The following is a 27,241-nucleotide window of genomic DNA, read 5'->3' as shown; positions in this document are numbered from 1 at the left end:
TATTTGTTCTTAAATATAATAGTTTTACCAGCAGCAAAGCTCCAAGTGTTTTTTTTAAAAAGGTCTAAAAAGAGCTGATATTAGACCTTTTTAAAAATAAAAAAGGGAGCAGGAGGAATTATGCTGTGAATCCGTGGGGAAGAAGTCGTCTTTGCTCCGCGGAACTGGAGGGGCTCTGCCTGGTCGGGTGTGAGATCCCTCCAGGCTTCTCAGCAGCAACCAAATAACCTGCGCGGCCAGGAGCGAGGATGCAGTGTCTGTGGTGACCCAGGATGTAAGAGGGCTGCTGAACACACCTGCTTCTTTAAGATGCTCTCTGAAAAATCCCCAGGAAGTTTTGATTGTGACATGGCAAAAAATCAAGGCTGTAAGCCCAGAAAACATGATCACCTGCAGCAAGAACCATGGGGTTGTAGTCCAGCCTGCCTACAAGGACAAGATAAACATCACCCAGCTGGGACTCATGAACTCAACCATTACCTTCTGGAATACCACCTTGGAAGATGAGGCGTGTTACAAGTGCCTCTTTAATACCTTTGGTTCTGGAAAGATCTCAGGAATAGCCTGCCTCACTCTCTTTGCCCACAGTATTCCTTCACTATAAACTATCTGAAGATCACCTAAATATCACTTGCTCTGCCAATGCTCGCCCAGCCCCTATGATCTCCTGGAAGGTCTTTGGGTCAGGGATTGAGAACAGTACCGAGATCGTGTCACACCCCAATGGAACAACATCTGTCACCAGCATCCTCCAGATCAAAGACCCCAAGACACAGGTGGGGAAGGATGTGATCTGCCAGGTGCTACACCTGGGGACTGTGACCGACTACAGGGAAACTGTGAACAAAGGCTTTTGGTTTTCAGTTCCACTGTTGTTAAGCATCGTCTCCTTGGTAATTCTTCTGGTCTTAATTCTACTCTACTGGAAACGTCATCGGAACCAAGATCGAGAGCCCTAGAGGAGTCACACAGAACCCTGACAGTTATTTCCTGGTCTACTTGAATCTGACTCAGGAGGCAAGCAGAAGAAAGAGGATCATTCTCCAAGGAACCTAAAAGAGCAAAAAAAAAAATGGGAGTCAAAGGCCTAAGAATTTCAAGACTTTCCACTGCCATGTAGGCCACCCAGTGCTTCTGTGAGTTCCCAGAGGAAGTCATTTTACCTCTCAGGTCTGTTGTAGGACTTGGTTTTGTAAAACGATGCAGTGTTGTGCTGTTGAAAGGATACTGGACTTGGAGCCAGGAGCCACCGCTCGGAGGTTGACTTTGACTCCAACTGGTGGTAACTCTGTGTTAATCATATCTCAATGAACTTTCACATTCGCATCCAGAAAGTTAAGAAGTTGGACCAAATAATTTTCCATTCTGCTCTAAAAACAGATGCAATTCCAGGGGAAAAAAAAAAAAGGATAAAGAGAAAAGAAATGAAAGAAGAATACAGGAAGGTAGGGACCAAAGAACTTTTCTGAGACTGCCTTTTGCCTTTCTGTGGACATGCCATCTCTTCTTCCCTTCTTTGGTCCATAAGTCTATTTCCTCATCACTGGGTATCTTGTCTACTGCCTGCTTATTGTTTTTGCTATTAACTGGTCTTTCTAGAAGTCTCAGTTTCACTGCTCTTCTTCACGTACTTCTGTGATATTTACCACAATGGAAGTGGAACTCAATTTATTGTGAAGTAACATTGGCAACCTTAACTTGGCTTATCTGTTTTTATAGCAGACTAAAATATTGTTAGTCTTAGACAGCAGCTTGCATTTTTTAAAAAGCATGCATTTCTCATCCATTTGTCTCATAATATGACCCAGCCCTATTTTAATCATTCTAAATTCAACCTAGTGTAATGAAATATATTATGAAAAGAGGTGTTTAGAAAGTTTTATGAATAGCAGTCAGTTAATTCAAATGCTTTGCCTCCCCCAACTTTTTTTCTTATAAAGTAACTTATCACAATAGCAGAGGAAGCATGTATGGCTGTACAAATTCCTTTGTCATAAACACATTGTTCTAACTAGTGGAACAGTTTTGAACTCTAAATCATCATTGGACCAAGCTGGTGACTTTTTCAGTATCTTTTGCTTTCTTGTCTGTATCCAGTGACTTAGGAACTAAAACTTAAGTTGTCTTTATTGTTATATTGAATATATATATATTTAGTAAACTTTTTGTATGTTATTTAATTATGTATTATTTCATATATTTGTATTAATATACTAAATAATTAAAAGTGTCTAACTAAAAAAAAAAAAAAACACTTGGAGCTTTGCTGCTGGTAAAACTATTATATTTAAGAACAAAGTATAGAATTTTTATTTTAAATATTTTAGATTAACTGTGATGCTAAAGAAAGAATTAAGAATCCCAAATGTAAAAAAAAAAAAAAAAATTCACTGTATGCATTCATTGAAGCCAGACCTTCACCAGAAATTTTCCTAAAATAACAAGCTCCTTATTTTAATGTGAACTCATTCTACCATTATTTATCACCTGATGAATTATAAAAATAGGAAATATTTAAATGGTTAGATATGTACAGTAAAAGACAGAATTAAAAAGAGAGGATTTGGAAAATCCACAGATTAAATACATGGTCCCTGAATAATTGAGAATTTAGTCAGAATAATTAAGAGAAAACATAGAGAGAATGACAGTAATTACAAGGGGATTTTAGTATGAAATGAAATTGGAAAATACCAGGAATGTTCAGTTTGTAATAAATAGAATTCAATATTAGCTAACTTTGCTTTAATCCCAACCAGGGGAATTTTATAGAGTCCAGACATTATTATAAAATAGGTTCACAATAAATTAATTCCATGGTATTGGGTCCAAGAAAAAATAGGCCTCAGAATGGTGTTCTGTGTATATGGAAGATAGAACTGTTGAGTTATTCTAAGCAATAAGACAAGATTCTTAAAGTAAAACTAGATCATTAAAAGATATGGTCATTGCACTACTCCCATAAGAGTGATGTTATTTAAGACATTAAAATGATATATTATTCAGTGCTAAAATATGTGATATGGTTGTTAGGGAGATATAGTTTTTCATTTTTTGATTCATTATCTGATTTATTTTATACCAGATGACAATGTATTCATAGGGACATATAGTAAAAATAGCATATGCTGAAAACTTTATGCCAAATGATATTCTAATACACCAGCTACTACTTCTCAGCATGTAGAATGCTTTTATGAAATAATTGCATATTAATCATGCTGTGCAAAGTCCCATTAAAATCAATGATGTATTGACTTTGTTTATTTCACATGAGTTATACATAATAAAATAATGTTCTGTAAAGAGTGGCTTTCATCCTGAGGAAAACTTCGTATCATTAATTTTCATGTAAAAGAAACTCCTTCTTTTGTCAGACTTGCCACAGCATACATAGAGATAAACAGTCATGATACTTACATAAAGATTCTTTATTAATTTTTAAATCATTTTTGAGTGCCTAACATGTGCTAGATGCACTTTAAGTACATTATTTTATTTACTCCTTGAAATAGTTCTGTTAAGTGCTTCTATTATCAGTCCCATCTTACAGATCAGAAAACAAAGGCCTAGAGTTGGATGAATTGCCCAAGGCCATATGGAAACTACTGGCCAAGCGTGGGACTCATCACCTAAGCTCTGAGTACCACCTATACTACTACACACACAGCCTGTCCACAATGCCTGAGTCCTCGAGTGAAGGTAACTTCAGTAGGCACTTAAGATATAGACTGATTGTTGTCTTAGGCTGGGGTCTCCAAAAGCACACTTTGAGTCAAGGATGTATGTAAACATGTTTATCAGGAAGTATTCCCAGAAAATGCTAGAAAGTATTCCCAGAAAATTCTAGAAGGGCAGCAGGACTAGGAAGGGAAGAGATCTGGCTAGACTGTGATATTAAGCCAAGTCCCAAGAGTAAGAACTTTGTTCCAATCCTGCAGAAATGCTCTGGAGACAGCATGAATCACACATATGAAAGTGAAAGTATTTGTTGCTCAGTCCTGTCTGACTCTTCGGGAGCCCGTGGACTGTAGCCCACCAGGCTCCTCTGTCCATGGAATTCTCCAAGTAAGAATACTGGAGTGGGTTGCCATTCCCTTCCCCAGGGTATCTTTCTGACCCAGAGATTGAACCCAGGTCTCCTGCATGGCAGGCAAATTCTTTACTGTCTTAGCCTCCAGGAAAGATCACACATACTGCTCACTGTATAGGGACATGTGTGATCTATGCTGCCTCCAGAGCAACTCTGCACCATTCAAATCTTCTCACCCATCAGACATTGGCTAATGATTGCCTCTGTTGTTCAGTTGCTAAGTTGTGTCTGACTCTTTTTCACCCCACAGACTACAGCATGCCAGGCTTCCCTCTCCTTCACTATTTCCCAGAGTTTGCTCAAACTCATGTCCATTGAGTTTCTGATACCATCCTACCATCTATCTCATCCTCTGCCAGCCCCTTCTCCTCCTGCCCTCAGTCTTTCCCAGCATCAGTGTCTTTTCCGTTGAGTCAGCTCTTGGCATCAGGTGGCCAAAATATTGGAGCTTCAGCAGCAGTCCTCCCATGAATATTCAAGGTTGATTTCCTTTAGGAAATGACTGCCCCTAGAGAGACATAAATTCTTAGGCATCTCCCAACTCGCATGTGGGTGGGCATAACGGTATCCACAGCCTAAGGGCAGTTCCCCAGCTAAGGGTTGCCAGTGCAGCAGATTGAGTCAAGGTTCTACAGGAGCAGATGTACAAAAAGAAAGGGAAAGATACAAAATGACATAAGTAGAATAAATGGATTGTTGATAGGATATTGATACTGTCATAAATATATTTTCTAAGATTCCTTTACATTCTAAATAAATAGTTACATATTTGCCTTATGTCTATATTTATCATCAGATCTTTTAAAACTGCATGAAGAAGGACAAAGTTGATATCCCATTCCCCACAGTTTAGAATGTATCCTTCTATTACATAGACTCATGTATATATATTTATGTAGTTTTTTACAAATATGTAGACATATTATTCATATTACTCTGAAAATTATATTTAGGTTAAAATATATATCTTAAATATTTCTTGAAGTCAATACATGTGTAAATAACTTATTAAGAGTAATACGAAAATATATGGTATACATAATTTATAATTTATTCAACCTATTGAATTCTCTATTGATAAGCAATAGTTGTTTGCAATTCTTTGCTACTATAAATTATACTTACCCTTCTTTCTATTCTCTGCCTAGTTAATCTCATCCAGTCCCATTACTTTAAATAGTGTGCCATCTATGCTGATGACTCCTGAATTTATATTGTTATCCCCTGACATCTTTACTGAGTTTGTACTCATATATACAGCTGCCCAATTGTCATCTCCACTTGGATATAGCAGGCATAACCTAAGTGAACTATTTTATATATACTATGTATGTATATTGGAGAAGGCAGTGGCACCCTACTCCAGTACTCTTGTCTGGAAAACCCCATGGATGGAGGAGCCTGGTGGGCTGCAGTCCATGGGGTCGCTAAGAGTCGGACACAACTGACTTCACTTTCATGCATTGGAGAAGAAAATGGCAACCCACTCCAGTGTTCTTGCCTGGAGAATCCCAGGGATGGGGGAGCCTATATATATTAATTACATATATAATTTTACCATATGTAAGCATGTTCTTACATTATGCTTATTTTTTTTCAGAACCAGTATATGTTTATTGGACATATTTTGTTTAATAACCAGAACCTCTCACTACCCTCTGTACAACTTTATCTTTACTCAAGTTTATATGCTCCTTGAAAACATGACAACAGCTAAGTCATCATATCAGATCATGATCACCAGTGAGTGTTTATTGAATGCTCATTGTATGAGAGTACCATTTTTGATTGGGGTATATCAAGGAGCATAGGAAAAGGTCCCTGGTCTGAGGAGCTGAGTCTGAAGTGGAGAGCAAGCATCTCAACTTCCTAAAGACAACTAGTATGACAATGCAATCTACTTTCAATAACAAATGAAACACACAGACAATTGCTGTTATAAGAGTATGGTCACTGCACGATGGGAAAATCAGAGCTTCTCACTGAAAACAGGCATAGAATCAGAGGAATGTCGATCTTGCAGATTCACAATTACGTCAAGATCCTTCCTGAGGGACCTTCTACCCAGAACGTTCTTTCATTAAATTGCATGTTCCACTCTCTCTCTCAGTTCTCTGCACAAATGTAACCTCTTAAGAGGCTTTCCTTGGCCACTGTGAGGTTAAGAGTCCTCTTCTCTACCGTAGGTAACACTTCCCCTTGTTACTGAAATTCAGTTGTTTACTTGTGTATTGTCTTTCTCACAACATGAGATTCGTGAACAATGTAATCTTGTCTCTCCTGTTCATCACTGTCTATCCACTGCCTAAAACATTTTCTGGCACAAAGCAGGTATTCAATAAATATTTGTTGAGTAAATGGGCCTTGTAAACCAAATGGAACTTACCAAAAAATGGCAGAGTAGTCATTCTAGGCAGGGACAATGGCATGAGAAACAAGTGCTCCTTAGAGAGTTATCTTCAATTATGATACATAAATGGCTTTCTACTCTCTACATGGAAACTTCAGTAATACCTGAGATACCAGTAATATCACTGGTAGACAGTGAAAATAATTGAGCTTGCCACTGTTATAATAATTCATAGTCAGTTTATAGCCTTGGGCCTTCTCCTAGGTCTGCCAATTTCCCATGACCTCACAGAATAAAAGTTGTCAAAGAGGAGTTGACTGGAGTCCCTAGAAATAAAATTTTGCAAGGCATTAGACAAATAAATATGTTGATGGGATTTTCAAAATGATTGGCTTGTTTTTTTAGAGTTTCTGTGAACAAAAGAGAGAGACTGAAGTTTATGACAAAGGATAAAAACAAAACCAAGGTTTAATTTGTTAAAGATGATAACAACTTTTGTTTTTTTCTTCAAAACTGTATTTTGATGACCAGTTTAGTCAGATTTCTCCCCAACTACTGTTTGAGGAGTGTCTTCCAGTCTTCTCCTCCCTGACCAGACCTGAGTGGACAAGATCCTACAAAACTGCCAGAAGCCCACTGAAGGAGCTACAAGCTCTTCATTTACTGTCATCATCAGTGCTGTTGAGTCTATGCTGTGAGATCATCCCTGATCTAGGCCATTGCATTAACAGGAGACTGCATTTCTTCGTTTGATGAAGAAAGCAAGCAGGATCTTCTCAATTAGTGCTCTGAGTGGTTAAAGCTCACTGAAGACATGCTTTATGATAGACTACAGTAAGAGTCAGCTACCACAGAGTGAGGCCACATACCAAGACATTTTGACAGGATTTTACTAACCATTTTGGAAAAAAAAAAGTTCATCTATTTTACATTATTTTTTTACATTAAGTATTTTTACAGTATTTTTTTACATTAAGAAAGCAATGCAGGCTGACTATGGCAAATTTCCAACTGCAGGAATCATAAGAGAAAAATAATATATTACCCATAGTTTCACCCCCTAGAGTATTTTCCATTCCGACTTTTATGTATGCCTGTTTTTGAACTTTATAAGAATAACATCATGCTATCTAATACAACTCTTAATTTACTTGTCACGCCACCACGTTTTATCTTCCAAATACCACTATTACTACCTGAAATTATTTTATTGATTTCTTGACTGCTATATTGACTTTCTCCAGATAAAAACTACATTTTATAGACAGAATTCTTTTCTCCCTTATGCACTCAAGAAATGAATTAATGAACAAATGTCAAATTAATATCTTTATAAATATGACCTCAAATACTTGTGTTTTCACATCTTTAAGATTGTACTCATGCTCGGTTACTCGGTCATATCCAACTCTTTGCATGCTGCACCTTACCTAGGTATAGTATTGGATTGTTTTTATTCTATAACACTCTGTTTCTTCTCGTTCTTCATAAGGGAAGAGTGTTTTTGTACTTTAAGACAGAGTTCCTGGTGAACTGATTTTACAAAGGCCTTAGATCAACTTGGCATCCCATATGTTAGAAAATTCTATTACTAAAAGGAAATCAAAATACTGTATCCCCAAAAGAAGATGGAATATTATTAATTAAACAATAACTTTGAGACTAAGTTCTATTTTGCAAAATAATAAAATATCTATGTATAAAATAAAATTGAACATATTATTGTTCCTCAGAAAATCTTAACCAATTTATAGCACGTTTTATTGGGAAGAAATTCATCCAAAACTGCAATGCATATGCCAAGTTTGGCTCTAATGTGTTAAAACTGCTTCAGTATAATGTTTGTGGTCCATCCACATCTAATCTATCCATATGAAATGTGATATTATTATAAAGTGTAATTATTTCCAGAAACCTTAAAATAAGTGTTTCTAATTAAACATTTGTCTCACAATATATTAACTGTAGGTCACTTTATCTGAGAAAAATTAGGCAATATTTTAACTAGATCTTGACAAAAATGCATTAAATCTATTTTTTAAAGTGTTTTATTACCTGTAAGTTTCAGCCTATTTATGATTTTAAAATAGCCAAGTTATAAACCCCTGAAAATTGGAGTTTATAATGGAAATACTGACAGACCCTTAACTTCTAGGATGAATGTGCAGCTGTAATAACATTTGCTGTTGCTGCCTCAGATGTGCTTATTTCAAATATAAAACTGGCTGACCACTTGCTGAAGTATTTTCCCATTTTTAAAATCTTAGAAAATTCATTTCTTGTTTTGGGATCCCCTTTTATCTCAAAAGTTATTATAATAAACAAGATGGAGGCCCTATCCTTCTACTTTCTATTTATACATTATCTCCTTGGTTATCTTGTCTTCTCCCATGGCTGGTTATCACAAAGCTTTCCTGTATATGGCATCTCTACCCACCAGTTAGTTATTCAAGCCAGAAAATTAGAGGTCAGTTTTAACTCATACTACATCTTCACCACATCTAATTGATTGCAAATACTGAGGGTTTTACTGCTAAAATGTGTTTTGAAACCATTTATTTTTAATCCCCAGGGCCATCACTTTAGTTAATGCTACTAAAACCTCAGGCCAAGCTGATTACAATAGCCTCCTAACTTGCATTTCAGGATAATCGATAGTTGGTGGAAGAAAGTTCTTAATATTTATAGAATTTCAGCAAATAAAGCAGTAGAAATGATAAAATTAGAAAATCACCATTTCCCAACCCACAATAAAATAACAGATCTCTGCAATGATTATCTATAGTTGCTAAAACAAGGAGGGAGTGGTTAACAGAATTTTATATTGAAGGAATGAGGCTGACATGATCAGAACTATCAGTTGTACTAATCATTAAAAGTGGGAAAACCAGTTGCTATGTGTCTTAAAACATGATAAAAGCAACAGGAAACATGCTTGCCTAAAATGTTGAATCTGAATCTAGTTAGCCCTCTAGATTTATGGAAAATAAAGGGAATGAAGGAATAAGTTAGCACTGTGAAGAAACAGTCAGACAAATCCTGAATCTAAGAAGTCTACAGAAAAACAACCCCCTGATTTCTCCAACAAATCAATGTCGTATGTAAGGCACTGATGATGGGATGGAGGTGGGGTTGGGATTGTTATGAAATAAGAGTCTTAAAATACATAACAACTGAACACAATATAAGTATTTAACTGGATCTGATTCAAACAAACCATTTTCAAAAATCACATTTGAGGCAATGGGGAAATTCAAATAAGAACTGTATCAAAAATATTAAGAAATTATTATTAACTCCCTAGGTATGAAAATGGTAATGAGGTTATTTCCAAGAAAAGTTCTTACCAGAGAGACATAATGAATATGGGTGAAATGACATGATATATATATATATATATATATATATTTTTTTTTTTTTTTTTAATACTCAGGAAAATGAAAGGAGAAGCAAAAGAAGAAAGAATATTGGAGTATTCTGATAAGGGATTTAGCAGGATAATGAGTATATAGGTTTCATTATACTATTTCCTTTATTTTGTGTATATTTGAAATTTTCCCTGAAAGGTCATTTTTACAAAGTCATTTAGGTTCTATAAAAAAGAAAGGTGATGATTCAGCAAAGGTGATCATGATAAAATATACAGATTTGAGATATATTTAAATTAATAGGCATTGTTAATTAATTGGAGGAAGAGGTGAAAAATAAAGAGAAATCAATGGTGACTCCTTGGTTTTTGATTTGAGCAACTGGATAAATAATGGTACCAGATCCTGTGGATGAAGGCATGGTAACCCACTCTAGCATTCTTGCCTGGAGAATCCCCATGAACAGAGGAGCCTGGCAGGCTACAGTCCATGGGGTCGCAAAGAGCCAGACACAACTGAGCGACTAAGCACAGTGCATAGCACGTAGAGGAGCAAGTTTGGGTATGGATTAAAAACCTAATTTAATTTCAGACACTGAGACTTGTAATGGTTTTCTACAGATGCTGTAACAAATTACCACATACTAATACTTAGCATGTTAAAGCAACACAAATGTATCTTCTTACAGTTCTGAAGGTCAGAAGTTCAAAATCAGTCTCACTAAGCTAAAGTCCAGGGCTTCCCTGGTGGTTCAGATGACAAAGAATCTGCTTGCAATGCAGGAGACCCAGGTTCAATCCCTAGGTCCGGAAGATCCCCTAGAGAAGGAAATGGCAACCTTCTCCAGTATTCTTGCCTGGAGAACCCCAAGGACAGAGAAGACTGGCAAGCTACAGTCCATGGGGTCACAAAGAGTTAGACACTTCTGAACAGCTAACATACATAAGCTCAAGTCCGGCCTTCCCAGGTGGCGCTAGTGGTAAAGAACCTGCCTGCTGATGCAGGAGACATAAGACATATGGGTTCGATCCCTGGGCCAGGAAGATACCCTGGAGAAGGAAATGACAACCCACTCCAGTATTCTTGCCTGGAAATCCCACGGACAGAGTAGCCTGATGGGCTACAATTCATGAGGTCACAAAAAAGTCGGACACCCCTGAAGCGACTTAGCAGGCAATCTGAAGTCAAAGGGTCAACAGGACTGGTTCCTCCTCCTCTTCCACACCACCCCCTTTCTCCTCCTCCTCCTCCCTTGTCCTTTTCCTCCTCTTCTTCCTCTCCCTCCCCCCACCCCACCCCTTTCTCCTCCCTCCTCCCCCTCCTCCTGAGTCTTAAGATTAATGTTTCCTGTGTTTGTTTGGCTCATGTGTCAATACCCAAATATTTTCTTTTTAAATCCTAACAACCTTAAATTCAAATATCTACATATCAGGTGCTCAGTTTCTCAGTCATGTCAGACTCTGACCCTATGGACTGTAGCCTCCCAGGCTCCTCTCTCTCCATGGGATTGTTCAGGCAAGAATATTGGAGTCGGTTGCCATTCCCTACACCAGGGGATCTTCCTGACCCAGGGATCCTATTGGGAGATTTCCTTAAAAATCTGGAATTTTGACTTGAATGATCTGGAAATACTGGCCTATAATTCTCCTTGCTAGCAATCATTTCGGGTGAAGATGAGTAGCAGGTATTTCTGTCTCCAGATCAGACCTCTTTTGTAAGCTATCGACCAAACCTTCAACTGTTTACTAACGTTAATCCATCCATAAAGATTGCTTTTCTGGTTTCCACTATTGCTAAGGAGAAGTCAGAACAAACACTTCTTAATCTTTTGCAGGCAACCTTCTTGCCTTTCTTGAATACTTGGAGGAATTTTTCTTTGCAGGGCATACATGCTGAGCACTAAATCCAGTGACACTCAATTTGTAATGAAAAGATTTATCATCTTTGTCATGATCAGAAAAGATTTCCTGTATCATGATCTCTTTATCATCCCTACCATCAGACTTGTTTCCAAAATAGGAAATATTGTTGGAATTTTTCCAGATTTACTTCACTAACTTTCTAAAACACTGAATCACTCCCTTTGGAAGAATTTTTTAATGTCAACCTATAATGTCTACTTTCAATTTTATTCAGTTTATACTGTTTCTGAAAAATGTTCCATATAGTTTGTGTAATAAGTTTGAAACGAATCCCTAGTCTCAAGTTGCTTGCCTGTTTTATTCACTATGGTACATTTCAGTGGCCTGGACTCTAAGTCTCTTCTTATTCCTACATCTTTCCTGGAAATGTCTTCACTTCATGTTTGATGTGTATGTTACATAGTGCATGGTTTATTAAATATCTTAATATTACTTTACAATAAGTTGCTTTATTTACTTCAGATATTCCCTTTTCAAAGATAGGGAATATGCCACCTATAAACATTCAATAAAACTAATTATATAGGGAATTTATGAGCAATTTATGGATGGGGTTGTTACCTAAATAAGTACTTGGTGTTAGCAGCCATATAACAGTTGTCTTGTTCCTTTCTCTCTTCTTTAACCTACTAGTCAACAAACAAGAAGATACTTTTAATCCTGTATTTATCCTTAACATTCTAAGAACTCCCAGTTAAATTTTTTTCTTTAATAGGTAGAGTGACTTTTCTAAGGCAATTGTAAGGTATATCAGTCACAGATATCTAGAGAAACAGAACCAACAAGATATGTACTTATAGATCTATCTCTAACTCATCTATCTATTTATCATTTATAGAGAAAGAAAGAGGGAGGGATTCATTTTAAGGAGTTGGCTTAAGCAATTGTGGAGGCTTGGCAAGTCCAAAATCTAATGCGGTAAGCAGATGGGTTGGAGATTCAGGCAAGAGTTGCAGTTCAAATGCAAAGTTAATCCACTGGCAGAATTCCTTCTTGCTAAGGGGGATGTCAATCTTTGTTCTGTTAAGGGTTGCAGGTGATTGGATGAAGCCCGTTCACTTTACGGAAGGTATTTGACTTTAAAAGTCCACCAACTTAAATGTTGTCTTCGTCCAAAGAGCACCTTCACAGAATACATCCAGAATAACGTTTAATCAGATATCTGGCCTCTGTGGCCTAGCCAAGATGACACACAAAACTAGCTGTCACAGAAGATACTTTTTATAGGTGTTCATATTTATAAAAGTAGGTGGCATATTTGGGTTATTGGAAAAGAAGATCTATCCTTTGGTGAGTCGTCTGTTTGTTTACTGTTAATGTGAACTGACTGGAATCACAGCTATTTTAAACCAGCATTATCACAACACATTACAGGAACTGCATATGCTGGAAAAAAAAAAAAAGTGGGCAGTAAAACATATTGATGAATAGTTATTGACAGCTTTTATCCAGACAAGCATTTGCAAAAACAGCGAGTCCATATTTTTGCAAGAGGCTTTCTTATTGCAAGCCTGCATAGGCCATAGTATAAGTATCGTCTAAGCTCAGGAGAAACATGAGCTGAATATGCAAGTGTTTCTCCAGTGTTCACAGATAGCATCTGGATATTTAAATATCCATATTTTGATACACATATACAGAAAGGGGGATGTATAATTTTGCAGAAAGCATTTGCTTAGGGCACCATAATATTTTTTTATTAAAATGCTTACTTTACGTGCTTGGTTTTTTTCCCCAAAAGAATGGAGGAAAATACGTATTTTTCTTCTAAAACTATTTAACTACTACATATTTCTACCTTTATAATGATTTGTTTTCAGTTTTGTTTTGTTTGGGGAGTCACTCCACAGATAATAGAATGTTTGTTAACCATATAACATTCTGCATTTAGCAGCAATACCTTGAAATATTCTAAATTTATTTCATAAATCTACACTCAGGGAGGGATGAACAGTGCTATAACTTGGCACTGCAGAAGTTAAATCACTAATTTCCCATCTATGCAATATAATTATCCTCTAATTGACTGATATAATTTTCTAGTTACTACCAATAGAATCACTACTGGTTCAGACTTATTCACCATTTTTTGCAAAATAACTACCATTTAAAAAATTCATTTCTGTGCACATGCCACTTCACTACTGGTTCAGACTTAGTCACCGTTTTTGCAAAATAACTACCATTAAAAAAAATTCATTTCTGTGCACATGCCACTTTTTGTCCTGAGAAGGTGCTCATCCCTCTTTTAAACTATGTTTAAAACTATCCCTCTTTCCAAAAAGAGAAATCTTGGAGTGATTCTGCCTCTAATAGTTGCAGCTCAGGACCTCTCCTGTAAGCTTGCAGGAATGCTATGACATTGTATATGTGTGCAATGGTTATGCACAGAGGTTGGCATGACCACATGCAGCTTTGTGTCCTGAATGAGCATTACTCTTGCTGGGCATTCAGAGTGAAGGTGGGTGTGTCATAAAATTTTTCTTTAAGGCTCAGGAGATTCAACTAATGTAGCCCCTGGGTGCTAAACCTGAGATGCTCTTGTTTGACTGAAAGCTGAGTGGATGGCAGACAAGGACTCAGTCCTTGGGAGGTCCTTGGACATCTTATTCAGTGGTTCTTCATTATGTCTACCCATCAAGTTCTTTCTTCTCTTTTCACTTCTTGAGAATTTTACTGTAATTAGTTCCTAAACCTTAAGCATCTCATGTACTGACCACCCCATCTCCAAAACCACAAATGTGTTTCTCACCTCTGAAGTTCCTTCTATGGCCCATGCCCCACGTATTCTGCCCTTCAGTTCAGTTCAGTTCAGTCGCTCAGTCATATCCGACTCTTTTCAACCCCATGAATTACAGCACGCCAGGCCTCCCTGTCCATCACCAAACCCCAGAGTTCACTCAAACTCATGTCCATCGAGTTGGGGATGCCATCCAGCCATTTCATCCTCTGTCGTCCCCTTCTCCTCCTGCCCCCAATCCCTCCCAGCATCAGTGTCTTTTCCAATGAGTCAACTCTGTGCATGAGGTGGCCAAAGTATTAGAGTTTCAGCTTCAGCATCAGTCCTTCCAATGAACACCCAGGAGTGATCTCCTTTAGGATGGACTGGTTGGATCTCCTTGCAGTCCAAGGTACTCTCAAGAGTCTACCATTTTAAATAGAAGTACAAGCTTACCTGAAACAGTCCCAGGATAGCAAAGAAAAGGAGGAAAAACTAAAATGTTAACTTTTCATCTTAAAAGAGATTAAGTATTCTTGTTCTCTTACAATGTCTATGTAGGGAAATAAAATGATTTATTAAATGGTGTTTTCTCTGGAATAATCATAAACAAATGCTTCTCCTAAAATGATTTCTTAGAATTCTCCTTGCAGTGCTTAGCTATGATCAGCTTCCTTGGTGCCTTCTTAAATAGAACAGGTTATCTTTTCTTCCTCATCTTTTACCTGGTCAGGCAATGAGATTCTTGCAGAGTTGCTTGTTCTGAGCTCTGGAAGAGACTGTTTCTCTGAGAAAACTGTTTGGGCTGGAGGAAAAGGATGGCATCTCTCACTACAATGATGGAGGAGAGAGATGCAGTCTGCTTTCAATTCCTATTAGACTTACATGCCATTATGAAGGGGCTTCCCAGGTGGTGCTAGTGGTAAAGAACCCGCCTACCAATGCAGGAGACGTAAGAGACACTGGTGGATCCCTGGGCTGGGAAGATCCCCTGGAGAAGGGTATGGCAACCCACTCCACCATTCTTGCCTGGAGAATCCCCACAGACAGAAGAGCCTGGCAGGCTACAGTCCATGCTGTGGCAGAGTCAGATACAACTGAAGCAACTGAGCATGCATGCCATTATGAAAGCCAGAGAGACAGAGGGAACAGGAAGTGGGTAGATACAAATGGAATGAAGGAAGGGAAGAAGAGAGAAAAGAAAGAAAGCAGAATAAAATAAATAATATAAAAACAGGGTAAAATGCTATGTGTTTCAGATTGAAGAATCCCTTCTTTTTCTTTGTATCAGGAGATCTTATACACTCTGAAGACCTCAGCCACTGCCACTGTCCTGATAATTCCCAAATCTCCATTACCAGCCTGTCCAGGACTATGAAGAGCTTGTGGTTTTAACCTGTTTGCAAGATCACAAGTTAGGATACTATTTTCATGGATGCTGGCAGAAGACTTCTGGATCAGAAACAAAAGACCTTATTGCTCACAGCACAGCAAGGTGAGTAAGCTTCATGTTCATGCCAGTCCTCTTTTCCCCCTGAAAATCCATGGGACATTGTTTCAAAGTCTAGATAGATGCTGCAGATGCAGTGGGCTTGCACTACAGCTAAGAGACACAAACTTAGGAAACCCCAAACATTTCTAATGAGATGCAAGCAAACCTGACTGACCAAATTGTGCTCCAGGGGGAGATATTTTCTTTATCACACTCTGAAGTAAAAAAGGGAACATTTCATGCAAAGATGGGCTCAATAAAGGACAGAAACAGCATGGACCTAACAGAAGTAGAAATTATCTTAAAGAGGTGGCAAGAATACACAGAAGAATTGTACAAAAAAGATCTTCAAGATCCAGATAACCATGATGCTGTGATCACTCACCTAGAGCCAGACATCCTGGAATGTGAGTCAAGTGGGCCTTAGGAAGTATCACTACCAACAAAGCTAGTGGAGGTGATGAAATTCCAGGTGAGCTATTTCAAATCCTGAAAGATGATGCTTTTAGGAATCATCCAGTATGCTAGGAAATTTGGAAAACTCAGCAGTGGCCACAGGACTGGAAAAGTTCTTCCAGTATGCTAGGAAATTTGGAAAACTCAGCAGTGGCCACAGGACTGGAAAAGTTCTTCCAGTATGCTAGGAAATTTGGAAAACTCAGCAGTGGCCACAGGACTGGAAAAGGTCAGTTTTCATTCCAATCCCAAAGAAAGGCAATGCCAAAGATGTTCAAACTACTGCCCAATTGCATTCAACTCACACGTTAGCAAAGTAATCCTCAAAATTCTTTAAGCCAGGCTTCAACAGTATGTGAACCAAGAACTTCCAGATGTTCAATTGGATTTTGAAACGGTAGAGGAAACAGAGATCGAATCACCAACATCCATTGGATCATAGAAAAAGCAAGAGAATGCCAGAAAAACATCTACTTCTGCTTCATTGACTACACTAAAGCCTTTCATTGTGTGGATCACAACAAACTGTGGAAAATTCTTAAAGAGATGGGAATACCAGACCACCTTACCTGCCTCCTGAGAGAAATCTGTATGCAGGTCAAGAAGCAACAGTTAGAACTGGACATGAAAAAGCAGACTGATTCAAAATTGGGAAGGGAATACGTCCAGGCTGTATATTGTCACCTTACTTATTTAAATTATATGCAGAGTACATCATGTGAAATGCCAGGCTGGATGAAGCACAAGCTGGAATCAAGATTGCCGGGAGAAATATCAATAATCTCAGATATGCAGATGACACAACTGTTATGGCAGAAAGTGAAAAGGAACTAAAAAGCATCTTGATGAAAGTAAAAGAAGAGAGTGAAAAAGTTGGCTTAAAACTCAACATTCAAAAACTGAAGATTATGGCATCTGGTCCCATCACTTCATGGCAAATATATGGGAAAACAATGGAAATTAACAGACTCTATTTTCCTGGGCTCCAAAATCACTGCAGATGGTGACTGCAGCCTTGAAATTAAGTGACACTTGCTCCTTGGAAGACAAGCTATGACCAAACTAGAGACAATACTAAAAAGCAGAGACATTACTTTGCCAACAAAGATCCATCTAGTCAAAGCTATGGTTTTTCCAGTAGTCATGTATGGATGTGAGAGTTGGACCATAAAGAAAGCTGATGACAAAGAATTGATGCTTTTGAACTGCGCTGTTGGAGAAGAGTCTTAAGAGTCCCTTGGACTACAAAGATATCCAACCAGTCAATCCTAAAGGAAATCAGTCCTGAATATTCATTGGAAGGACTGACGCTGAAGCTGAAACTCCAATCCTTTGGCCACCTGATGTGAAGAACTGACTCATTGGAAAAGACCCTGATGCTGGGAAAGACTGAAGGCAGGATGAGAAAGGGACGACACAAGATAAGATGGTTGGATGGCATCACCAACTCGACGGAGATGAGTTTGAGTAAGCTCCAGGAGTTGGTGATGGACAGAGAAGCCTGGCATGCTGCAGTCCATGTTGTCGCAAAGTCAGAGACAACTGGGAGTGACTGAACTGATACACAAAGTTGAATAAAAATATGCTTTTTATTTCTGGTGTTTTTATATTTCGCTTACATTTACAGACAAAATTTTGGAGAGACTAAACACATATATTTAGACCAGCTATTTTATTAAAACTTTCAAGGGAAGAGGTCATTTATTTTTCAACACCTCCCTTGCCAAAGGGGATATTCTATAAATAATGTTTACTAGCCAACCAGTTACTTTAGTAGCAAACTGACTGCATATATATATATGAATTGTGTCGCTGTTTTTAAATTTAGAACAGGATTACTCAGTCTTGGCACTATTCACATATCCTTGGCTGCATAATTCCTTGTTGTGGGGGGCCATCCTAAACACTGTAGGATTTTTAGCCACAGTTCTGGTTTCTACCACTAGGTCTCATTAGTATCTCCCCAATCCAGTTTTGACAACCAACATTGCCTCCAGATATTGCCAAATTCCCCTGAGAGACAAAAATCCCCCTGGTTTGTGATTCACTGATTTAGTGCCAGTGCTTGACACTTTTTATCTCCAAAAAAAGAATTCAAATGGAGTGAAAGTTGTGCACAAATTTCTCTAAAGCTAATATTTAAGAATTACTAGAAAAGTACATTCCAGCAAGAAAACAGGCCACTGTAGTAAAAATGGGATAAGATGCCTCACAGAACATACATATTAATGAATGAAATATTATTTGTTATATAGAACAAAACCAGTGAACAGTATGATGCTTCAAAAACTGTTCTGTGGTAAACCGCATGAACCATATCAACCTTGATTGTGTTTCTTGAACCCATAGAAAAGATTTATACCTTCTCCCCTTTTATAGAGTAATCTAGGCATATATCTAGAATATTGTTTTTTCCTTATTTAGAAGATTGTTTTTTCTAGCTCTTAAAATTCTTATGGCATTTTTATTGCCATAATCAATGTTTATTTATTGTAATGCTAATAAATGTTTGTGAGTTCAGTTGATCTTTTCCAGCAGGATGGTTCAAAAATAATTTTAACAATTGAAGTTTGCAAAGAGATTGTCATCATATTGTCCATTTTTTCTTGGTATTTTGAAAAAATGTTTTTAAATTTGCTGTGATATTACACCCTAGAAAGTGACTTGAGTGTTCTGCAATAGCAGCTTTTCATTTGGGTTATGAGTATTAGCATTCACTTACAGCATTAACTCTAGTAGTTTCAAATATGCCATTATGAGCCATTTGGAATTTTAAAAGCATTCATAAATAAATGCATGGTAGAGAGTTCCAATTGGTTGGATAAGTAATGTACACTTAAAAAATTAAAATGATATCAAAATGCATATACACATTGATTAAATAGAGTAAGTGTATTTTGAGTCATTGAAATACATTCTTCATCATACTGAGTGAAGCTTTCAGAATTGTTGCTTTTACATTGTAACAAATAGCAAATAGTACCCTAGAATAGCAAATGCCAGTAATAAAAGTGAAGATTTTAAATAGAAAAAAAATGTTAGTTTACTAATTTCATGAAGAGTGGAAATCTAAAACCTATTGCCATTTGGTTCTTAAGAAGCCTTATTGGACATTGAAGCAAAAATTATACAAAGGAATCAGAAATTTTTATTACTTTTTATTCATCATGCATAATATGTGAAAAGAATTAAATTAGGCCACATAGACTGAAAATTAATTTAGTATGGCTACTATGGCTCCTATATTTTAAATTTCTTATATATTAAGAGACATTATAAAAGAAGAAATAGCAAATACATATATTTTCCAAAACATTTCAACCCACCTCCCCTCCTCCCACAATTCAACAACCCTGAAGTCTGTGACAATCACTTTGCTACCTCTCCTTGCCAAGATTTCCATTGTCCCTTTCAGAGTATGTAAATGCTTTACTTCTGTGCCAAGTGTGACCATGGAAATCTGTGTCAGGCCTCCTAACCTCCTAGGCACACATGCAGCCTCCATCATTTGAGCTCCTGCCTGGCTCTGGTGTACTAGTGAAAATGAAAAACAGAACTCCTTTAAGGTATAGCGATTCCTGTGCTCTCCTAGGCTCAGAGTCTAGCCTCCTTCACCATCCTTTTACATGCTCACTTCCATTTCCTCCCCTTCCAGAGCAGCCCCATCTCGTTCTCTAACAAAAGTTTTAAGATGACTTCAGATAAGAGTAGCTATTAATTATCACCAAGGCAAGAGAAGGAAGAACCAGGAGGTTTAGCTCCTCTTCCATTCTTTCTATTATCTTCTAACAGTGAGAATAAATCAATATTTTAAGTTTATAAATTATATACATTTCCTCTACCCATATTTCTTTGTTCCTCACAAAACCCTGTAATACATGCTGCCATTTCACAGATACAGAATGACACTGAGAAAGTCTAGTTATCTTGCCCAAGGTCACAAAACTAGAAGAGGCAGAATTGAGACTGAAGCCCAACTCTGTGTGACTCAAGGCCCCCAAACTCTATAAGTGGAGAAGTCAAAGAAAAACAAGGTGCTATTACTGGGTTTAACCGCAGATAACTATAGAACAATGATTTCAATCTAGTGTTTGGTGTCTATGGTAGGTAGACTCATAGCCCCACGAAGATGCCTACATCCTAATTTCCTGAGCCTGTCAATATGTTAGGTGATAGGGCAAAAGGGAATTAAGGTTGCCAAGAGAATTAAGGTTACTAAGCAGCTCACCTGAGATAGGAAGATTATCCTGGATTATCCAAGAAGGCCCCCTGAAATTGTAATAAGAGTCCTTAAACAAAGGAGACAGAAAAGTGAGCATCAATCATGTGATGTGAGAAGAATTTAACTGGCCACTGCTGGCTCTGATGATGGGGTAATAGTAATGTTAGTCGCGTCCAGCTCTTTGCATCCCCATGGACTGTAGCCCACCAGGCTCCACTGTCCATGGGATTCTCCAGGCAAGAATACTGGAGTGGGTTGCCATTCCCTTCACCAGGGCATCTTCTTGACCCAGGGATCAAACCTGGATCTCCTGCATTGCAGGCAGATTCTTTACTGTATGAGCTACAGGGAAGTCCCATGATGGTGGAAGGGGCCAACAAACCAAGAAATTCAGGTAACCTTTGTGCTCAGTCGTTCAGTTGTGTCTGACTCTGTGACCCCATGGACTGTAGCCCACCAGGCTCTTCTGTCCGTGGGATTTACCAGGCAAGAGTACTGGAGTGGGTTTCCATTTTCTCCTCCAGGAGATCTTCTGGACCCAGGGATTGAACCTACATATCTTGGGGCTCCAGCATTGGCAGGCATATTCTTTACCACTGAGCCAGTTGGGAAGCCTTTAGAATCTAGAAAAGACAAGAAAACAGAAGCTCCATCAGTTTCTAGAAAGGAATTCAGTTACGCCGAATCTTTTATTTTGGCCTAGTGAAATCTACACTTCTAAACTCTGAAACTGGAATTTAATGCATTTATGCTGTTTTTAACCACTAAGTTTGTAATATCTTGTTATAGCAGTCATAGAAAGATATTATAAGATCTGTATCAATTTTATATTTTTAAAACATTCAACCAGTCCATTCTGAAGATCAGCCCTGGGATTTCTTTGGAAGGAATGATGCTAAAGCTGAAACTCCAGTACTTTGGCCACCTCATGCGAAGAGTTGACTCATTGGAAAAGACTCTGATGCTGGGAGGGATTGGGGGCAGGAGGAGAAGGGGACGACAGAGGATGAGATGGCTGGATGGCATCACTGACTCGATGGACGTGAGTCTGAGTGAACTCTGGGAGTTGGTGATGGACAGGGACGCCTGGTGTGCTGCGATTCATGGGGTCGCAAAGAGTTGGACATGACTGAATGACTGAACTGAACTGAACTGAACCACAATTAAACAATAAACCAGAAAAAGATCAAAGAAATCAGCATTCCATTATTACTAAGAAATTCTCAGCCCAAAGATATATTGAAAACCATAAATTCAAAGTTTCCAAAGGTTTTTTTTCCCTTATAGTTACCAGGCATATAATTATTCAGTAAACATTTACAGGGCAGCTGTTATTAACTTGGTGTTGAAGAGATGGTGGGAGGCAAAATAGACCAAGTTTCTGTCCCTCATAGATTTATGAACAGAATAGACTCAAGAACTGATTCATTGGGTGTTCACTTTATATCCAAATTGGTCAAGTCAAGTTACAAGAAGTTCACAGTCAAGTCAACAGTGGATCAAGGCTAGATGACGTGGAGTCAGGGTCAGCCAGAGCCTCTCTTCTGCTTCACCCCTGTTGACTGCAGAGCACAGCCATGCTCTTGTTTTCTCTTTTCCTGAATCATTGTCCAATCTCTCCTTTCATTCTCAAAACTCACCGTACAGGGGATTTGGCCTTGACAGCCTCTCCTTTTCCTTACTGCCTCAATTTTATTTAAATATTTTTACCAATAATCACTGAGGGGAAAAAAAGGCATTTGCAATAGCATCAACAACAAAAGTTAGAGATAAATTTTCAAGCTTACAATGTTCTTACCTCAGAGGCTTTGACTCATTTTCTGTAACTGAAAGCATTCCCCTGCTTTTTTCTGAGAGATGTCCAGACAGTAACTGGAGGTATAATTAAGGCCTAAATATGGATTTGAGGTAGAACAAAAGCTACCCCCTTGACCTCAAGTGGGCATTTGCGTTTCTGAGGTTGTCCCATAAGATGACACCCAACTCACTAGGGTGCCCAATAATTACATCCTTTGGGCATTTCCCCTGTACCACACATCAATTAAAGGGCAATTCTAGGAGACCTATGTCAATAAAACTGTTTTTCAAATTTATTTTGATGACAATAAGAGGATGAGGTAGATTTCAATTTGTGATCATGGGCGCTCATAGTTGAAACACGAGTTTCATAAAAAATATGTATCTTTTATACTGAACTATGAACTCTGATTTTTTTTAAATTCTATCTCTTCTTTTTTGAATGCTGTCTGAATCACAACCTGAAGTTTTCAAAATGCTGCAATGAGCTATCATGGGGAATTTGTTACACAATGTGACTGGCATAGCTATCACAATCAGAAACTCTGGAAATGAGTCTTGGCTCCAACTCCTTCATAGCTGGGTGAGTTCATTCTAGTTACTTAATGTCTCTGATTGTGCTTCCTGTTATCTAGTTTGTGGCAGTTAATATTTCAGAAGAGAGTGGCTGTGTCCCAAGGATTAAATCATGTAATGTACAATATTAGCTCCATGATGGCACAGTTGCCATGTACTTTGTTCACCGATGTGTACAGTGGTGTACTCAAGTCAGCTCTCAGAAGTTCACAAGAGATAATTCTGTACTTTTTCCCCAACTCTTTGTTCAGTGACATCCTGTGGCTAATTTGAAATCAGCCATCATGGGAGAATTTATACAGAGAAAATTTATACACCTCAACCCGTTCTCCACCCCAGCCATTATTAAACATATACTAGCACACTCCTCCATGTATTCTGAGCACCTAAAATAGTGCCTGACCCAGTGGCTCTTAGTAAATATTCATCAAATGATGAAACAGATAGATGAATATAAAACATTTCATAACAACAACTAATAGCACAATCAGGAAAGTGAAAGTGTTGGCCGCTCGGTCATGTCCCACTCTATGGGACCCCATGGACTGTAGCCTGCCAGGCTCCTCTGTCCATGGAACCCAAGGATCAAACCCAGGTCTCCCAAATGGCAGGCAGATTCTTTACTGTCTGAGTCACCAGGGAAGTCCCAAAGCACATGTTAACAGAATGTGCCTCAGGGACTGCTTTGTTGAAAGCAGAGATACCTAAGGATTTGCCTTTAAGGAAGATCTTGCCAATAAAAGAAATTGTGTGGAAGGGTCTTATTCCCTGCTCTGTCATAGTATAACCAACGAGTTGAATGGTTAAGCCCTTATGATTTCCTTTAGAGCTTTCCCCTCCATTCTCACCTTTATCTCAGCTGCAAGTGACTGATTTCTAAAATGTCAAAAATCAAATTATGATGCATAGCAGACAAATTCTATATATAATTTGTATACGTTTTCTTCCAATAGTGATGATGAAGAGGTGGGAAGTTTGCCACCCAGTGTTAACACTTTGAGAATAATGGAGAAATAAAGACCACTTCCTTTAAGCAATGTATATTTTATGATTAAAAAATAAAACAGAAAATAACAACAAAGCATATTATCACCTTCTCCAAGAACTTCTTCTATAAATCTCCAGGAAAAGAGTGGGTATCCCTCTCTTACAGACTTCCATGGTATAATGTATGGGCTCAAGTGTGTATTCTGTATATTTATCATATACAGCATAGTATGCTGCTGCTGCTGCTGCTGCTGCTGCAGCTAAGTCGCATCAGTCATGTCCGACTCTTCATGACCCCATGGACTGCAGCCTACCAGACTTCTCCGTCCATGGGATTTTCCAGGCAAGAGTACTGGAGTGGGGTGCCATTGCCTTCTCCGACAGCATAGTATAATTGCCTATAATTATTTGTCTTCCCCAACTTGAGTAACTGAAGTTTAATGACTTTTTTTGTTTATAATCTGACACCCAGAATAATTATTGTGCCTTCCAGAATGTATGGCAAAAAATATAAGTTAATAATGTTTAATATATACATTCATGGGTTAATGAATAGTTTTTTATCTCTCTTAGTTTTTTTTCTCTTAAAGATAAACTCAAGATTTTGGAAAAATTAAGCAACTAACAACAACAAAAAGATAATGAATGAAGCTTAATTTTTGAGACCAAACCAGTGTTCACTGCTCTTCAGATGTAATGATGAGATGCCTAATGGACACTCACTATTCAGTGTTTGTTCCAAGGTGGGAGGGAGGACAGGATTCCACGTGTAAGCTAACTCTGGGAGAAAATTCAAAGCCAAATGAGTAGAAATGGTAATCTCTTCAATATTTATTTCATAGCCAGTACTTCTACTAAACAGACACTTCGTTGAGTTGCTTTAGACTCTACTGAAGCACTGGTCTTCCCTGGTGGCTCAGTCAGTGAAGAATCCACCTGCAATGCAGGAGACCCTGCTTCGATTCCTGGGTGGAGAAGATCCCCTGGAGAAGGAAATGGCAACCCACTCCAGTTTTCTTGCCTGGTAAAGCCCATGGACAGAGGAACTTGGAGGGCTACAGTCCATGGGGCTGCAGAGAGTCAGACAAGACTTAGCGACTAAACCACCACACCATGACCACTGAAGAATTATGTCTACTACTTAAATCTCAAGGAACCAGTAATATTTGACTATATCTCATTTGGGAACCAGTTATACCTATCTTTATTGTTTGAATACATTTCATTCAAGGATTGTTTATACTCATTTATATTTAAACATGATTGGATATGATCAATAGAAAGTTCAACCATGTATATTCTCACCAACATATAGTTGAAACGATACATTCAGAGATCAAAATGCAAAACGAATAACTAAACAAAACATAACACTAAATTTCACACAGCTGAACTGGTTTACTTGCCCCAGCATTTGCTTGAATAGATGTTTAAAAAAAGGCATAATTTTCTGTGCCCCTTGGTTTCTGCCAAATCATAGCAGCCAATAGTCACAGTAAATCAATGCATATTCTTTCCCTAAGTCCCTTAGGTGCTGTTGAATTGTAATAAATGCAACTCTCCACTTCAGTGAGCTGGGCTGTGGTCCAAGAGAAAAGAAAATCTTGAATTTAGAATCTTGGCTTATCCACTGCTTAGCAAGACGTTCCAAATTTTAATGAAGATTCAACTAACCAATACATGTAAATAATGAAACCTAACTTGTTTTCACTGGACAAGATACACCATACTAAGTTTGGGAAAGAATTGTTTTTGGTCTTGTTAGAGCTCAGGCTGTTGTGCCATGACGTGGACACGCCTTTTATCATTCATCACAATACTATGTGTCTTTGAATAGGTATTTCCTATTGCTGCTATGGTGATTTTTAAATGTTTAAATTCCAGATTCAGTAATATTTGTGTAATAACTATGAACTTAGGAAATATAATATACTCTCTGGTACAGTTATATCCCCATCAGATAGCAGAATCTATAGATCACTTGGGAACATGGACAGGGCATTCCATAAATAGGCACAAGGTTTCTTTTTTGCTGCTATTATTGTTCTAAGAGTTTTGTTTTTTTTTTTAATACACTAACAATTTTTATCAGAGATTTTTATAGAAATCGATTTTTAGTTTTCATTCATTTGAAATAATACTTTTGGACTTAAGAAATATTTTATGAGACTTAGAAGTTTAATTATTATCTTAAAATTATAGTGCACATTCATAGAGATAATTAAACAGTAAATGCTTCATCATAAAGCTCCCTATAATTTTTCCTATAAAAAAGGATTTTATCTCTTTGTGTTGAACGAGTAAGACAACTGATACAAAATTTAATTAAATTTTAAAACATGCTAGATATGTAGGGGTGGGAATGGTTGCAAGGGAAGGTAAGAACTGGATGTCAGTCCATGAAACTAGACTCTTTTCCAGTTTCATAACACTATGCACTGAGATTTATTTTAGCAGATAAAAAGAAAAAAGAATGGAGCCCATTTATTCAGTGATTGTCTTTGAGTCTTAGCAGCTATCACGGACAGAGTTAAAATATTCTAAAGAGCAAGAATTGGGGGTTATTTTTTTCTTCCCCTAGAATCTCTCATTTACCCATTTTTTGATTATTGATTGGGTGTCTGGCACTCTTTTCAACACTGACAAGGCTCTGATGGACTGTGTTTTCCGGCAATGGCAGCAGCACTCTCCCATTGCACAGGTGCTCCTCCAAAGTGACCTGACCATTGCTCTATCAGCAGGTGGAGTCTAATTCTTCTCTTCAGTTGGGCTGGTCTTAGAACTCAGAACCAACAGAAGGCAGTTGAAATGAAATTGCATGGATTTGAGGCCAATTCACCTCATATGTCTTCAGCCTAGTTCCCTTGAAATTCTTGCTCTCAGGGAAGCCAACCAATGTATAAGAAGTCTGACTACCTTGAGGAACCTGGTGGTGACACTGTGCATAGGCCCTCACTCAATGGAGTTCAGTTTCCTGCCATTCTCACCAAAACAGCAGATGGTAAATGAAGCTGTTTGATTCTCCAGACCAGCTGTTCTTAGTCAATGCTACAAGGAGTAGAAAACCATCCAGACATATCCTGCTTAGATTTCTGACCTACACAATTATAACATAATAAAATGGTTGTTAGTGTAAGCCACTAGGTTTAGGGACTGCTATGCACCAATATTTTATATAACTAAAATAATAATAATAATGGCTAACATCTACTGAGTTCTTCTTGGGCCTTAGGCACTTCTTTAATCCTCAGGTAAGTAT

The 27,241-nt window shown here is 37.9% G+C and overlaps 1 protein-coding gene across 1 annotated transcript; it reads left to right on the top strand.

The window, feature by feature from the left end:
* Positions 1–282: 282 nt before the first annotated feature.
* Positions 283–24,069, top strand: LOC112445980 (OX-2 membrane glycoprotein-like). Its single transcript, XM_059885060.1, is given in 6 exon segments — positions 283–579; positions 581–1,445; positions 3,541–3,702; positions 15,744–15,947; positions 22,887–23,002; positions 23,949–24,069. Coding segments are annotated over 2 exon segments (576 nt in total). The 5' UTR covers positions 283–382; the 3' UTR covers positions 960–1,445; positions 3,541–3,702; positions 15,744–15,947; positions 22,887–23,002; positions 23,949–24,069.
* Positions 24,070–27,241: the final 3,172 nt, after the last annotated feature.

Source organism: Bos taurus, chromosome 3, assembly GCF_002263795.3.
Source record: "Bos taurus isolate L1 Dominette 01449 registration number 42190680 breed Hereford chromosome 3, ARS-UCD2.0, whole genome shotgun sequence".
NCBI classification, from domain to species: Eukaryota; Metazoa; Chordata; class Mammalia; order Artiodactyla; family Bovidae; genus Bos; species Bos taurus.
This window is presented reverse-complemented; position numbering and strand designations above follow the sequence as displayed.